This window comes from Suncus etruscus, chromosome X (assembly GCF_024139225.1).
Source record: "Suncus etruscus isolate mSunEtr1 chromosome X, mSunEtr1.pri.cur, whole genome shotgun sequence".
Taxonomy (NCBI): Eukaryota; Metazoa; Chordata; class Mammalia; order Eulipotyphla; family Soricidae; genus Suncus; species Suncus etruscus.
In genome coordinates this window covers 62439463-62457166 of record NC_064868.1, presented here as the reverse complement: position 1 = coordinate 62457166, position 17704 = coordinate 62439463, and the positions used below count along the sequence as shown (strand labels likewise).

At 42.1% G+C, this 17704-nt stretch overlaps 1 protein-coding gene across 3 annotated transcripts in view; it reads right to left on the bottom strand.

The window, feature by feature from the left end:
* Positions 1-16377, bottom strand: part of OGT (O-linked N-acetylglucosamine (GlcNAc) transferase) — a 53414-nt gene extending 37037 nt beyond the window's left edge. The window contains exons 1-3 of one of the 3 annotated variants that reach the window (XM_049767165.1): positions 16148-16377; positions 12719-12899; positions 10674-10917 (exon numbers count right to left, since the gene is read on the bottom strand). In XM_049767165.1, the coding sequence (XP_049623122.1) occupies positions 10674-10917; positions 12719-12899; positions 16148-16184 (462 nt within the window). In that variant the 5' untranslated portion in view covers positions 16185-16377. The remainder of the gene's footprint in view (positions 1-10673; positions 10918-12718; positions 12900-16147) is intronic. The other 2 variants (XM_049767163.1, XM_049767164.1) reach the window with 2 other exon arrangements.
* Positions 16378-17704: the final 1327 nt, after the last annotated feature.

The following is a 17704-nucleotide window of genomic DNA, read 5'->3' as shown; positions in this document are numbered from 1 at the left end:
CCAGAAAAACTTTTCATTAATTATACTCTGCTTTAGTCATAAAATAACTTGAATATTGCTGCTAGGGTTATAACTTTTAGCCATTTTATTCAGTCAACTAAAGAAAGATACTGCTTAAAAATTAAAAGTTCAGAATTAAAGTGAGTCCATCTTCAACTCCAATCTTAGAAAATTCTAAAAACCCCTTGGCTCGTTACACCTGACCTGAACTGGTAAAAAGCAATTTATAGAATGTACTGATCTGGCTCAGTGTGGGGATTCATACCTTCTACTGCAGAAATATAAACTGCAGAAGATGATGCTGTTCCAGACATACCTGAGTTTTATATATAGTATCATCAACTTTCTAAAAGCCTAAATAAACCTCCTTAAATTCAAATTGTATTTTGGTGCGGAAGCGATTGCGCCATAGTAGGGCATTTGCCTTGCACACACACGGCTGACCCAGGATGACCTCGGTTCGATCCCCGGCATCCCATATGGTTCCCCAAGCCAGGAGCAATTTCTGAGTGCATAGCCAGGAGTAATCTGAGAGTCACCGAGTGTGGCCGAAAAATAAATGAAAAATAAAAATAAAAAATAAATCAAATTGTATTTAGTCCTAGAAGTTTCAGATAAGATTATGGAAATTTGTTCCTTTTGTGACTGAAACCCAAACACAATCATGTATGTAATCAAGGTGTTTAAATAAATAAATAAGTAAATAAGTAAATCTCAAAAAAAAAGATTATGGAAATTTGTTTATAGTTTCCTCAATGTCAGTCACGCTTTTAAAAATGGTACCACCTCTTTGTCCAACTAGTTAGTCGTTGTCAACCAAGGATTAAAGTTTTTCCTTAGTGGAAAAAAGTGATTAGCTATGACTGGCTGTTAGTAAACCTACCCTTAGGCTGTTTACCATATTTAGAAATCTGATTTCATTTTATTAGGATTACCATCTAACCAAAATCTTCCACTCTGGCACCTGCCACTTAATACTAATATTCATTAGTATCAAGTGCAATTATAATTAAGTGAATGAAGAAAATCAACTGAGGGACTAGTACATCAGGTCTTGCCCACGACTGACCAACTTCAATCCATGGCATACCATATAGTCTCCCAAGCCCCAGAGTGATCTCTATGCAAAGGCAGGATTAAGCCTTGAGCATTGCCAAATGTGGCCCAAAATATGAAAAAACAAAAAAGCAGTTGATTCTACTTTTTATTAGTAATACCATGTTGCTACTAGTCACATGATTTACCAATCTGTTCATCAGTACTAAAAGCATAAGCAATGAGGAGTATTAAGGTCTATAACAATAATAAAATGCTAAATGGGGTACTTGCTTTGCATGTGGCCCACCCAGGTTCGATCCCTGACATCCAATAGTCTCCGAGCCACCAGAAGTGAGCATAGTCAGGAGTAAGATATGAGGACCACCAGGCATGAAACAAAATATTTTAAAATAACAAATATTTTATTTGTCCTTATTTGCCTTACGTCTATCATCAACAGAGACAATGACTATAGGCAGTCAGTTTATCATTCCAAACCAGTTACAAGGGTTAATAAAGTTAAAATTAGGGGATCGAGGAGGTATTACAGCAAGTAAGGCACTTGCCTTGCATACAGCCACTGGATTCAGTGCCCAGCACTACCTATAGTCCTATGACCTAACAGGAGTGATTCCCTGAGCACAGAGCTAGAAGCCCTTAGCACAGCTGAGTGAGGCCCCCTAAAAATAAGGGGGAAAAGGGGAAAAACAATAAGGGCCAGAGAATACAGTGAGTAAAGCACTTACCCACTAGCCCCAACCAAACTTTAAGTTCCAGAAAGTAAAATCTTGTCAATGATGCCAAAGTATCATTTTCTTTTTTTTTTTTTGTGGTTTTTGGGTCACTCCCGGCAGTGCTCAGGGGTTACTCCTGGCTCCATGCTCAGAAATTGCTCCTGGCAGGCACGGGGGACCATATGGGACGCTGGGATTCGAACCGATGACCTCTTGCATGAAAGGCAAACGCCTTACCTCCATGCTATCTCTCCAGCCCCGCCAAAGTATCATCATTTTCTATAATATTTTATGTACAACCACATTATGACTTCCAGAATCAGGCGATTATCTTCACATAAAAAAAGCTTTCATCATTGAGCAGTATCATTTGTCAAGTAAACTTAGCCAAGGCAGCAAATAAGCCACACAGAACAGTATCCTGACAGTTGGCCTGACTAACAATACTAGACCCTCTTCCATGACCTCAAGCATAACACTCAAAGGCTATTTAATAGTTAAAATATCAGAGGTATATTATTTAATCATTTATCTTAGACGTTTCCCCCTAATGAATTTAAACACTCTTTATATATACTCTGACGTCATTGATTCCATAATCTTGAGTCACTTCTCTAAATGTTAGGATTACCTGTTTTGGCAAACACCTGAATAATTCAATCAGGTCAAGCACATTTCCTTGGCTACACCTGATTATTGTGCAGCCTTTGGACTTTTCCCTACAGCCATTTTCCAACAATTTCAGCCAACTGAAATTGCAACTGTTGCAAATGTTACCCTCTAGCTTCTACCAGCTCTTCGATGGAAGCAAGTTGTGACAATGTACATATATTTACCTATATGTAGCTATTAGAGCAGTGTTTCTCAACCTTTTCTAATGGTGCCAACTTTGTTTCCTTCCTAGACACTGCCCCACCCCTATTCCTGTCCCCTCGCCTCACTGACTTATCCTAGGGACCCACAGGGAGAGATATGCACCATCATCCCCCTTTCGAAATACTGGTCCAAAAAAAAAAAAAAAAGAAATACTGGTCTAGAAAAGCAATATTTCACAAAGTGGGCATCCAGGGGAGGAAGCAGCAGAAACCTCAGGAGCAAATGATGGGTACTTTCTGTTTGTTCTTTTTTTAAATTAAAAGAAGTATGTAAACAGAGGGTTCTGATTTTTTCCTCTGAAAATGGGATGGTAGGCCCAATCAATTTGGGAATCTCTGACATAGAGATATCACAGCATATCAAATCAAGGCAAAACAATAATAATGGGTAAGAAGAGACTGTCTTCAAGATAATCACAAAATAATGAGACAATTTTAGGAAAAGTAAAAAAAAATCACATTAAATATTAAAATTCTATTCTCGGGCCCGGAGAGATAGCACAGCGGCGCTTGCCTTGCAAGCAGCCAATCCAGGACAAAAGGTGGTTGGTTCGAATCCCGGTGTCCCATATGGTCCCCCGTGCCTGCCAGGAGCTATTTCTGAGCAGACAGCCAGGAGTAACCTCTGAGCACCGCCGGGTGTGACCCCCCCCAAAAAAAAAACAAAAAAAAAAACTCTATTCTCCTACTTAGTATACAATTAGGCACAAATAGTTCATTCATTTCTAGAAAATTCAAGTACCGAGTCTAAAACCTAAGACATCAATTCTTCTTCCTTCGTTGGAACAAAACAAAATTTGCTAACAGACTATCATTTCTCAAGGAGCTAGAGAGATATACAATAGGTCAATCTGGATTCCATCCATGCTTCCACACATGATCCCATGCATATGCCAGAAGTGAACAGAAGCAGCAGTAAGCCTTGAGCATCGTGGATATGAGGGAGGTTGGGAGGGAGGGTGGGCCATTTCTCAAACCTAGTGTATTTTGGTTTTGTATTTTAGCCTGCCAGCAATGGCTAAAGGGGTGACACTGCATTCGTGACAATGCACTCAGGTATCACTCCCGGCAGGACTGGGAGACCATAAAGAATGCTTGGGATCAAACCCAGGCTGCATTATTGATCTGGACCCTCTAATGCACTTAAAAAAAATCAATAATGTGCCTGGAACTATACAGAGAAAAAGCAAAAAATTTTAGGTAAGTAAATGAAGTCAAAAGAGAAATTTCAGCTGGCAATTAAAGAATGAGTAATCTTTAATTGGTATAGTAAGGGAAAACAGGAGATTACAAGTAAATATAGAGGGGCCAGAGAGAGAGCATGGAGGTAAGGTGTTTGCCTTTCATGCAGAAGGTCTGTGGTTCGAATCCCGACATTCCATATGGTCCCAGAGCGTGCCAGGAGTGATTTCTGAGCATAGAGCCAGGAGTAACCCCTGAGTGCTGCCGGGTGTGACCCCCCCCCCCAAAAAAAAAAGTAAATATAGAAATGTTAAGATTTTCCGTTAGAACCATCCTTTCTAAGATATATGAAGGGATTGCTTAGTTTAGGAGTGTTTGGGCTTAAGAAAGGTTTCTTCTTTCCCTCTAGAGTCCCCTTACTTCTCCCTAATGTCTATACACACAAGTAAAATTAGGTTGATGAAAACCTAATACCTCAATGTCCTCTCAAATTAAATTCAAACTCCTGTCTCCATTCTTTGTAAATCTTCCAACTGACTACTACACTCACTTCTTGTTACTACTGGACTCACCACTTGAGTCAAGCAAGTTTACTTAATAGTTACCTTTTTTATATACCCTAATATATATATATATATATATATACACACACACACACACACACACACACACACACACACACATTTAGGCCAGGGGTCGGCAACCTTTAAGACATAAAGAGCCACTTGGACCCTTTTCAGAAGGAAAAAAAAACTGGGAGCCGCACAACCATTGCAACATTTAAAACAAAACAGCACTGCATACATTGTTTCTCTTTTTTATTACAATACATTGTTTCTTATGTTAATGCTACCTATAAGATGTTGCAGTTAGCTGTGGACCTGAAGAAAAAAAGAACGTTTTTACTTAACAATGTAAAACATGTTTTGCAAAGTAATAGCCAATTAAAATATGTAAGTGATACCACTCCCCAGCCCCCTGCTATGGGCCCTGATGTTGGAGCTGTATTTGGCTCTGGAGCCAGGGTTGCCAACCCCTGCTTTAGGCCATAAGCATCCACTCAAGAAAAATATTCTGATTAATACTCTAACAATTCTCCAGGAAATTTTCCCCTTTTCCTTTAAGAGTCAGGACCTGTATATTAAGCTTTATCCCACCACACATCTCCCCAATTTCCCAAAGCACTATACACAAAATAAACACTCAAATATTTTAATGACATTTGCATAGCAAATTCTATTTTAATAAAGCACAGAGAGAAATATGGTTGTATAGCTTCACTATGTAAATGAAGTTTAAAACAGTAACAAGTGGGGGCCAGCGAGGTGGCGCTAGAGGTAAGGTGTCTGCCTTGCAAGCGCTAGCCAAGGAAGGACCGCGGTTTGATCCCTCGGTGTCCCATATGGTCCCCCCAAGCCAGGGGCGATTTCTGAGCGCTTAGCCAGGAATAACCCCTGAGCATCAAATAGGTGTGGCCCAAAAACAAAAAAACAAAAAACAAAAAAACAACAGTAAAAAGTGACAGTAAGGCATAGGGGGGGGGGGATCAGAGCAATAGCACAGTTGGTAAAGCTTTGCATTGCACACGACTGATCCAGGGGTTGATTTGACATTCCATATGGTTCTGCAAGCACTGCCAGAAGTAATTTCTGAGTGCAGAGCCAGGAGTAACCATTGAGTATCATAAGGTGTGGCCCACAGAAACAAATAAGTAATAAAATGATAAGATGGGGCCGGGCAGTGGCTCTAAAGGTAAGGTGCCTGCCTTGCCTGCGCTAGCCTTGGATGGACCGCGGTTCGATCCCCCGGTGTCCCATATGGTCCCCCAAGCCAGGAGCAACTTCTGAGTGCATAGCCAGGAGTAACCCCTGAGCGTTACCGGGTGTGGCCCAAAAACCAAAAAAATAAATAAATAAAAATAAAATAAAATGACATGATGATCAGAATGACTGCAGTTCTCAATGCCACCAATCCACAAAGTAGAATCAATGGTTCAACAACTACAAACTTAAAGCAGAGCTCCTTAGAGCAACTACGTGGCTCGGGTATGAAAATCTTCAGCACCATACAGGCCTCTGCACACTGCCAGATATGGGGGGGAAAATCAGACACCATAAATCACCTAACAAATACTGCAAAAAAAAAAAAAAGCAAATACTGCAAAAGCTAAGAATGTAAGAATATGCAATATTTGTCGTTAAAATGTCTAGGAAAGGGGCCGGGCGGTGGCGCTAGAGGTAAGGTGCCTGCCTTGCCTGCGCTAGCCAAGGAAAGGACCGCGGTTCGATCCCCCCCCCCCCGGCGTCCCATATGGTCCCCCAAGCCAGGAGCGACTTCTGAGTGCATAGCCAGGAGTAACACCTGAGCGTCACTGGGTGTGGCCCAAAAACAAAACAAAAAAAAAATGTTTAGGAAGGAGGAGAGAGAGCACAGAGGTAAAGTGCTTGTCTTGCAATGCCAATTTGAATTTCTAAACACAGGTAGGAATAGCCCTTCAACACCATCAGGTGTGACCCCAAACCACAGACCCCACCCCCCAAAAAAAACCTTCTAACATCTAGTCACAGAATAACCTCTAAATTGACAAAGCAGTGAAGTAAGTGATTAAAGGAAGTTTGCCTTGTACACAGCTAACTAGAATCAGATCCCTGGTATATCACAAGCCAACCTGGAGTAATTCTTGAGTGCAAAGCCAGGAGTAACCCCTGAGCATTACCAGGTGTGGCCCCAAAAATAATTTAAAAAAAATAAGCATTGCTGATACAGTAACAGCTCAATGGACTGAACACATGCTTAGCATGTTGGAGGCCTGGTTCAATGCAAAATACCACATGGTCCCCCAGCACCACAGGATAACATCCCAAGTGAGAGTAGACCCTGATCACTGTTTGATATGACTCGACTACAAACCAAAAAAGATAAACAGTACTGAAAACATACTATTAAAAATAGTATCATCAACATTTCACCTTTTCACTGCTGCTAAATAAAAAATAGCTAAATTGTGTATATCATGTAAGTATGATTCTGGTCAACAATGCACTGCAAAAAAAAAACAAGCACAATTTAAGAAGAGTCAAGAATATGTCAGTACTGAACTTACCCAAAATGGGCAACTGACAATAAGGTAAGTTAAGTCTATATGGGGAGCAAGGAGCATATAGAAGACAGCAGCAAATTAAGATGCCTTCCCAGCAAGATTGAGGTCACAAGTTGAAACATTTCTGCCCCTGCCTATGTGCCACATGCATATGCACTGACAGCTCCACTGTCAGTGATTTCCTGCACTGGGGGGAATGCCTCATGTCCTGAAATAAAAACATCACTGTGACTTATTTGATTGAAATCCAGGCAGCCCTTAAAAAAAAAACCCATTAACATTGTTCCTGGGAATGATAAAGCATCACCTTCTAATGGCAACAGAACCAGATGGGAATGCATAGTTTAATGCTAAAAGGGGTATGGCACAACTATAAACTTCAAATTAGATAGATTGGACGATGAAAAGCATAATTCTGCCTTCCACTTTTTTCTTTCTCAACAGACTCTTTTAACTGCTTGCTCAGCTACACATGAGGCAACTGGAAACCCAAGCCAAGGGAATCAGAGTTCATGATATTTGGGGCCACTGTTGTGTAAGAAGGCAAAATAAGTCTGTAATACATCAACAAGTGAAGGATGAAACCAACAATGATTAATAAAGGAAAAGAACTTTCTATAAAAGTTGATGCACCTATTGAGCCCCAGGCTCTGGAAACAACGACAGTCCCAGTAGCAGTACATACAGGAGCTCCAAAAATCTTTCTGTGGGTAACTAAAGATGGGTAGTCACAAAAGGAGGCTGAGAAGATAACTCCAAGGAGTATTATGCTTGTGTTACATAAAGCCTAGGTTCTATCCCTACCACGGCTTGGTCTATTCCCTGAGCAGCACCAAGAGTAAACCCCAAAGCACTGTACTGTAAATGGACCCTAAGCACAGGCAGTAGTGACTATCCTCCCAAAATGACAACAGGCCAGAAAGAAAGTACAGGGGTACTTTGTCAAGCATGTGGCCAATCCCACTTCGAATCCCTGGCATTATATAATTCTCCAGGAACTTCCAGAGATCACTACGATCACTACTGAGCAAAGTAAGAAATAGCCTGAACAATGGCAGGTGTGGCCCAGAATCCCAAACCTCTGGCCCTCTACCCAAAAATATAAATATAAATCCCAAACCAAAATCCCAAACCTCTGGCCCTCTACCCAAAAATATAAATATAAAATAAAATATAAAAAATTGTAAAAGGGGCCAGGAGATAGCAAAGCAGAAGGGCATTTGCCTTGCAAGAGGCCGACCCAGGACCAATGCTGGTTCGAATTCCGGCATCCCATATGGTCCCCAGTGCCTGCCAGGAGCGATTTCTAAGCGCAGAACCAGGAGCAACCCTGAGCACTGGCAGGTGTGGCCCAAAAACAAAAATTATAAAAAGATATGGTCTGAAAAATAATACAGTAAGGTAGGCCAACCTGAGTTCAATCCCCCTCCCCAAAGTGAGTATAAGCCCTGATCAGCACCAGCTGTGGCCCCAAAGCCAAAAGATTACAAAAGATCACTCAGATAAAAGACACAGAATTAAGTCATTTACTGTAGCACAGTTATATGAGGCTTGAGTAACAACATGACAGAAACACATAATGATCAAGACAACAGTTCTCATGCAATGCACCCACAATCAAAACTAAGTTGCTCAGTAGAGCAATTCAAAGTTGCATACAAACATACATGCAAAGTATCTCAGAAAGAATACCTATGAAATCAATTTCACTAGCTATCTCCAAAGTTAACTGAGAAACTTTCACTGTATCCATAAAAAAGCAATAGTAAACATATTCAAATTTTTAAAGTTTAAAAGGTTCATGGAGATAGATCAAAGAGCTAGCGCACATATTCTGCATGTGGGAGGCCTGAGTTTGATCCCCAGCACTGCCTGCCCTGCCCCAGTCAACACTAGGAGCAAACCCAAAGCACTGAAATCACCAAATAAACCGACTGGAAAGATATTTGTTAACAGGGGCCGGAGAGATAGCATGGAGGTAAAAGACGTTTGCCTTGCATGCAGAAGGTCGGTGGTTCTCCCGAGCCTGCCAGGAGCGATTCCAGAGCGTAGAGCCAGGAGTAACCCCTGAGCACTGCTGGGTGTAACCCAAAAACAAAAACAAAAAGATATTGTTAACAGCTGTAATGGTAAAATTTTATTTCAGATCTTTTGAGTATACTAAATTTAGTTTCAGCTTCCTAGTCAGAAAAATAGGGAATTATGAAACAGCAGAATAGGATTTGAAAATTGCTCAAGGGCTACCTTGTAGGCCTTTTTGGGGGGTCTTTGGACCACACCCAACGGCGATCAGGGGTTATTCCTGGCAGGATCAGGGTACGACAATATGGGACACTGGGAATCAGTATCAAGCAAGTATGCAGGTCAGTACCCAGGGCAGCCAGGAGCAAGGCAAATACCCTCCCCAATGCACAGTCTTATTTCATCTTGCTTCAGTGTCTCCTTTCAAAATATCAACATTCTGGTTTGGATATCCACTTCATTACTGCTCCAGTTTTGATATCTACTTTATTACTGCATGATCCCATGAGAAGTTGCACTTGTAAAACCAGAAATACTATCTATTTTAAAGGATCATTGTGAATATTAAATTAGACCTACATCTTAAATGGGTAACATGTCGAAATCCGTAATAGACTTTCAATAAAGTTTGGCAATTGTAAGGTTTTGTTGGGGCTGGCATTGTTTATGGTGCTAAGGATCAATCCAAGTATCCTCACACAGGCAAGACAAGTGTTCTAATGATCCTATACTTACCTCATAAACTTATGTCTATCTTCATTATCTAACTGCACCAGAAAAGTTCTGAACAAGTTTTTGTTTGCTTTGGGGGGTTGTTGAGTTTTTGTGAGAGTTTCTTTTTTTGTACAATCTATACTTCATGCACTGAACTATGGCCAGGTTGGTAAGGAGGCGGCCTAATGCTTCCTGAGTATTGTTTCTGAGACACATCCACTCACTACCCACACAAAAAAGTTGTAGAGGACAGGCATGTTGGCTCAAATGGCTGGAACACATGCTTTGTCTACAGGAGGCCCAGATTCAATCCCCAGTACCAAATCAGCTCATGGGCACTGCTGAGAGGCAAGTATCAAAAAGAGCATCAAGACAGAGACAACTGGGCCCGGAGAGATAGCACAGTGGCGTTTGCCTTGCAAGCAGCCGATCCAGGACCAAAGGTGGTTGGTTCGAATCCCGGTGTCCCATATGGTCCCCCGTGCCTGCCAGGAGCTATTTCTGAGCAGACAGCCAGGAGGAACCCCTGAGCACCGCCGGGTGTGGCCCAAAAAAACAAAAACAAACAAAAAAAAAAAAAAAAGACAGAGACAACTGAGGCTGGAGAGATAGCACAGTGGTAGGACATTTGCCTTGCACATAGTCGACCCAGGACAGAAGGTGGTTCAAATCCCGGCACCCCATATGGTCCCCCGAGCCAGTCAGGAGCGATTTCTGAGCGCAGAGCTGGAGTAGCCCCTGAGCACTGTTGGGTATGACCCAAAAACAAAACAAAGAAAAAAAAACCTACAGGCACAACTCCTGAGCCCCACTAGATATGACACCCACCTCATCCCCTCAAAAAAAGAAAATAATGCAGACCTCCTAGACAAAACAGTTTCACCATTCTAAACAAACAACACACAACTCAAGTCTTTACTTCATTCAAAAATCTTTTTTCATGTCTAACATAAATTAATTTCTGGGCTATTATAAAGGAATAATTACCACCATGAAATTTTTACTCACAGGATTGTACTGAAGAGCAGAGACATAAGCTTGCACTGCTCCTTCCATGTCCCCTGCTGCTACCAATGCAGCTGCCAGGTTAATGTAACCATCGATGAAATCTGGTTTGAGACGCAATGCATGCCGGTAATGTTCAATTGCTTCCTGCAACTGCCCTCTTTCCTTGTATACATTCCCCAAATTTGAATAGGCTTCAGCAAGAAGAGGATTCTGTTTAATTGCCAAAGTGCTAAAGTGAGCAGATCTGGAAAAGGCAAAAGGTGTCGATGCATGGGTATGTATGGTAAAGACAGGAAGAACGGCCCAATTGAAACAGTTTCTGAAGATCTTGTGCTATTGCTAATTATGGTAGTAGGGGAAAAATCTGGAAACCAAAATATTAAAAAGGTTAAAATTTTCAAATTTCTAATTTAAACTTTTCCCCTACATGAAATAAAACACTTACCAGAATATTAACAAAATGCCTTATTTTAGCCATTATCAAAATAAAAAGATCAAAATAAAAAGACAGTGAATTGAGAAATAGTACAATGTGGTTGACCCAGGTTTGGTCCCCAAGCACCATATACTGTCCAGGAATGAGCCCTGAACAACACCAGTTATAAGAAAATGAAAGAAAGAAAGAAAGAAAGAAAGAAGGGAAGGAAGGAGGGAAAGGAGCGTGAGAGGAAGGGTGAGAGGGAAAAATGTTTTACATATATGCCTTTTTGCATTTGTTTATACTATTTTAATAACATTTTTAAATGTCTGGAATAATCTACATCCCAGCTTAAAGTATGTAATTTTTTTATTTTATGAGATTCCTTCCTCTCCACCCTTCTCTCTCATAATTCCTAAATAAAACCTTTTTTTCTTCAGGGACCAGAGTAGTACAGCATTTGCCTTGCATGCTGCTGACCTGAGTTCAATTCCCAGCACCCCACATGGTCCCCTGAGCCTGCCAGGAATCATCCCTGAACAGACACAGAAGTAAGCCCCGAATACCTCCAGGTGCAGCCCAAAAAATCATTTAAAAACTATTTTACTAAACTAAACTGTAAAGAGTGTCTGAAAGACAGCTCAAGGTGCTGAGTACAGGCTTAGGAGGCCCAGCTTCGATCCTTGACACCACAGGGCAGTCCCTTGAGAAGTCACAAGTGACATCCAAACAAAGAGCTAGAGTTTACCCTTGAATACTGCTATATATGGCTCATTAAAAAAAAAAAGAGGGCCTCATATCTAGTACAGTGGATAGGGTGCTTGCTTCGCTCACAGCTGAACTAAGTTTGATCCCTGGTACTGCATCCAGTCCTGAGAGCACCACCAGGAATGATCCCTGAGCACAAAACCAGGAGTACACCCTAAGCAAAACCAGGTGTACCAAAAACATTAAAAGTCTAAATAAATCAGAATGACAATTTATTAAAAGACAAGTACACAGGGCCGAAGCGATGACTGAGGTTAGGGAACTGGCCTTGGACAATGCCAACCCACGTTTAATCCCCAGCACTCCTTATAAGTCCCCTGAGCCCTGCCAGGAGTGATCCATAAACACAGAGCCAAAAGTGAGTCCTGAGCACCCAAAAACAAAAAAAGATTTTCTAGTAAAAAGGATAAGCAAAATCTTCTCTTTGGTTGTGTACAGCTGATTAGCTAAAATATGTAACTTTATGATAACATTTTCAACTTCAACCACATATGCATCTATCATATCATATACACTATCATTTTAGAGCATCTCCATTCCTCAAGCTGACACATCTTAGAAAGGTGAAACTGGATGCTCAGATTTATACTTAGAATGATTTATATCTAAAAAGAGTTAAGAAAGTAGTACACTTAGGTGGGGAGAAAAATCTGTAAATGAAACCTAGTCATATTAATAATCACAATCAGAACAGGAGAAAAACGGCAGCTAGGCATGTCACAAGTGGGAAGAGATCAGATGTGCGTTGGTGGCTCAGTGGAAACCCAGCACTGAAAAAGTTCCAAATTCAAATATTTTCATTTTCCAAGTCCAGCACCCAGAGGCGGCAATCACCACCAGGTACCCCCACAGCTCCTACCTGTCCAGCCTTCGACACTGGAAGTGTATAGATGAAAGTAATAAAAGCACACCAGTATTGTCTGGCTCTTGTCTCCAGAGCTGCATGCAGTGTCTCTCAGCTGCCTCAAAATCTCCTGCCTGATATTCTCGATGTGCCAACTCAGCTAACCCTTGGAAGGAAAGCATACGTTTCGTTGGTTCTGGAGAATCATCAAAACATTTGAGGGAAGGAGGGGGGAAAACAAAAAGTTAGAAAGCAAACAAAAAAATGTAAAAATATGGTATATTAAACTTAAAAGATGAAAATGCTTGAAACTATGTAAAGCACAAGAGTGTTCTGCACATAATTTACACTCCCAAGTTAATATCAGGTGCAGAATTGGCATTAGAAATTCACCCATTAACTTTCCTTCACAGACTAGACAGAAATATAACATGTTATATTTGCATTTATATTATAAATAACATTTATTTATGGGTCATAACATTGATACTAGAAATAACATGTTATGCTAAATACTTATTTTAAAATGATAAGAGGCAGTATCTAAAGATTCACTGAACAATTCCTTATGCCTGAGGAAGAATACAGAAACAAAATATAAGTTATTTACCAGGGAAATATATTGTCCCATATTTTAGGCTGTAATTCTAGTGCTTGAGTACTGCTAACACCTTCCTAAGGACACCAAAAGTGTTTAGCTCTTAAAATATGTGTGTGCATACATATACAGTTTATATTCTACAATTTTCATTAAGTTAGATCAGTATAAAGGTTGAACAGAAATTTGAAAATCACGGTGAGGGGGGCAGAATGATAGCTCAGTGGGTCTGTGCTCAGCCTACAAAAGGCCAGGTTTGAATCCCCAGCACTACATGATCCCTCAGAGCAGTGCCAGAAGTCCTTCAGCACCACAGTTATGTCCAAAAAATAATAATGATCATCATGGTGCCATTTTCATAACTAATAGTGAAAATTTATTTAACATGAGGCAAAACGTTTAAAGGGGTCAAACATTTTCAGGAAAGACCCAAGAATAATACATTGTTTCTCTGCCACTGCAAACTTACAGTAAAACCAAATTAGCTCAATCCCATCCATGCAGATTTAACACCAGCATTTTCCAAAGAGCTCTGGCTTTAAGACAGTGTTAATCTGATCTATATAAACCAAGCAGTTACCTACAACTGCAATGCTTTTGTTTTGTTTTGTTTTGGGGTCACACCCAGCGACGCTCTGGGGTTACTCCTGGCTCTGCACTCAGAAATCGGCCCTGGCAGGCTCGGGGGACTATATGGGATGCCAAGATTCGAACTGAAAAAACTCTGCTGTGGATATGTGACTTCCATTCGTAACAGAAATTCTGCTTAATTTAGATACGTGAAGGGCAGTTTAAAAAATCAGAAAGGGGGGCCAGAGCAATAGCAGTATGGTAAGGCGTTTGCCTTGCACGTGGCCAACACAGGACGGACCCCAATTCGAATCCTGGCATTCTATATGGTCCCCTGAGACTGCCAGGAGCGATTTCTGAGCACAGAGCCAGAATTAACCTCTGAGCGCCGCCAGGTGTGACCCAAAAAACAAAAAAACAAAAAAAAAAACAAAAAAAAAAAACTCAGAAAGGGAAAATGACAAACAACTAAGTCTCATTGGGACTTACACAGCTATAAATATCTGGAATTTGATTACTAGCGTAACTGAAACGGAGAATTGGAATGGGAACACATTGACAAATTAAATACTACCAAGGTCACTGTGACACGTTTAATTTTGAGTTTACCGTCACAGCTGGTCAATGATCTGTAAATTTAGGAAACCAAAAAGTACATGTCTTGACAGAAGTTACCACTAACAAAAGAGCAGAGGCAGAATCTGGGGAAGGCCAATGTCTCCCAGACACTTTGGAAAATTACATTTTAGACTAAGTGTGTAGAAAATTCCTAGCTCCTTAAACTTATCCGCTGTTTAACACCGGAAATGACAACTTTCTCTAAATAACACACATAGGAAAAGGGCAAACTAGTACCGAATCTTTTTTTTTTAACCTACTTCTGAGGAAAAGTGGGGAACACTATTATCTACAATCATGGAAATGGGACATTCGCAAATTCCCATAAGAACGAAACCTTTGACACATCTCCACTGTGAGACTCAAAAGGGGTTCTTAGAAACTGAGCCCAATTTATTCCATATATCCCACCTCGCCCCAAAGGGCCTCGATTTGGAAAGGCAGCTAGCTGAAGGGCACCCCTATTATTTGGCTAGGTTTCTTCTTTTGAGTACGAAATGCTCTCGTGTGGATCGTCTAAAAGAGCAGCCAACATTACACTTGTGCAGGCACACTCCAATTGCTTTACAAATTCTTCAAGCAGGGATGAAAACTTAGCGCACACACACACACGCACACGCACACACACACGCGCGCGCGCACACACACACACACACACACACACACACACACACACACACCACCCCGCATAAATAAAGAGATACTGAGCGAAAGAATGGGGATGGAAAACCCAGAGGCGGAGGCGGCGGAGGAATACAGCGAGAATAACACAAAGCCAAGAATTCGGCGGGCAGGGGTGGTCAGCGCCAACCCGCCGAGTGGCGGCTCCCCGAAGGTAGGAAGCAGCCCCGCAGGTCTGGCCACCCCGCGAAGGGAAGGGCAGGGAAGGGAAGGGTGTGGTTCCCGTGGGCGGGGAGGGGGATCGGGCAGGGAAACCCAGCCCGGGGCCCGCGGGTGAAACTGACGATGGCAGGCCTCTGGAAATTTCCAGGCTGCACCCAGCCACCCGGGCAGAGCAGCCGGGAAGGCGCCGCTCGCCGGGGGCCGTTCCCGGTCCCTTGGTCTAGAGCAGCACCCCCAAGCTCGGGCAACGGACCAGCGAGCGAGCAGTTTTGCTGGCTTGCTTGCTTTTCGGCCTAGCCCTCGGGGGATGCAAAGTGAGGATTGATTACTTCGTAATGGCATCCCCGCCCGAGCTTAACGGGGGCGGGGGCGGGGGCAGGCGAAATGGGGGAACGCCAGGAGAGGGGGCGAGAAGGGGAGATCGGAGGGAATCGGTGGCGCAGGAGAGAGAACTCGGATGCGGTTCCTTCCCAGACATTCTCAGCGCGCACGTGTGCAGAGATGTGTTCCCGGGGAGGAACCAGCGAGCGCTCTGCGGGGTTCAAAAAAAAGCGAAAAAATAGAAAAGCAAAGCAAAGCAAAGCAAAGCAAAGCAAAGCAAAGAAAATGGCAAGCACACAAGTCATGTCTAAGAAGCAGCCAGAATGGAAATCCCGATCAGATGCTAGGACACGACGGGAAAGCTCAGCAATGCGAGTGATGCAATGGGGGTGGGAGGATGACCAGAGGAAAGGACGGGGATGATAGGAGTTGGGGAAGGGTGGGGGGGCTCAGGACCCCAAGGAGGCTCCCAAGGTAGAATGGAACACCGGTACCTGTGCTGTCGGCCACGTTACCCACGGAAGACGCCATCTGGAGCTGCTTGAGAGAACCAGAGGGTAATTGATTTTCACTGCCGCCACAGCTGGCAAAAAATGTTTCCAGAGCTAGTAGCAAACGGGCAACAGTAATGCAAAAAAAAAAAAAAAAAGTACTGCCTCGGGAAGCTTGCGCTACAATAGCAGCTACAGGCTTCTAACCTCCAAACCTAATAGGCTAGCTGTCTCGCACAGTCTTGAAATGGCGGCCAACGCTCCGAGCCGAAACAACACAGGCCGGAACTACTTTCTCTTACAATCAAGTACCAGCGCGGAAGCGGCGAGAGGCGAAATAGCGACAAATTAGCGGGTTCGAATCATCAGTCTCTCTGTAACCTTCCGCTCGGGGCCCATTGCGACAAACATGCTCCTGCCCAGAGCGCATGCGAGCAGCCCTGTCAACTCGCTCTGGCTTAGGAAATTGGGGTAGCACCAATTTTGGTGAGGAAATTGGGGTAGCACTCATTTTTTTTATACTCTAGCGGAAGTCTCACACGACGAATACATTTTTGCCAAAAATATCTGTTAGCTGGCTAATATTAGAGCTTGTAGCCGATCTACCCAAAAGCATCTGAAAAAGTTTGCACCAAAGTGGAGAATTACCAAATTGACCAATCAATTCGGAGAAAGTTCATTGGAAATGGTTACCGAGTGGACATCAGAATTGTCCCTGAGCACCATGCTCAAGAGGGTTTCGATTTGAACATGTCTTGATTCTGACATCAGCTATTGATTTAGTCACTTTGATGAAAAAGGTTCCAGATGTACGGAAACAGCTCTGATTTGGGTCCTAGCCCCTGACATTTCAAAATAGTTTCAGTATTCAGGCTAGTTCTGACTAAGGGAGTAGAATAAATGCTTCAATTCTTCAGGAACATACAAAGAACTTACATTGCAAAGGCAAAAATGTTCAAGATGATTCATATTCCTTTTAAATGCAGTGACTCGTCTGACCTTTGACTTCAGTTTCATCTTAGAACTTTGCATATAATCACAGTGGGAGAGTCCAATTGTTAAAGACAATTCAACAGTGATAAATGAATTCACTTGCCATCTACCTTAACCACACATCTTAGATAGAATTAAAATTGCCTCCACTTCCGTCAACAGATTAGGTCTTAAAATCCTCCTGCAATTTTAAGTCTGCTGTTCAGACATTTTGTTACATTGGTGTTAACTCATACTTCACTTCTTCTTTTTTAGCAATACTTCACTTCTTATTCCAAAAAGGATTTAGTGTACCATCTCACGTGGGAAAAAGATTATTGCTAAGCAATATAGGCAGCAAGTTGGGTTTCTCAGAACTTTTCATTGCAAAAGTTCTTGATCTAAGAATTACTTTCAGTGAATGTCTTTAGAGGAGTATTTCTACTGCCGGGGCATTGAGCTAGAGAGAAATTTAAAAAATCATTTCAGGTGGGGTCTATACATCAGCCTTAAAGTACTTACTTAGTACTTATATGTGAAGACCTGGATTATATCCCCAGCACACACTTCCTCCAAAATACCTGTTGG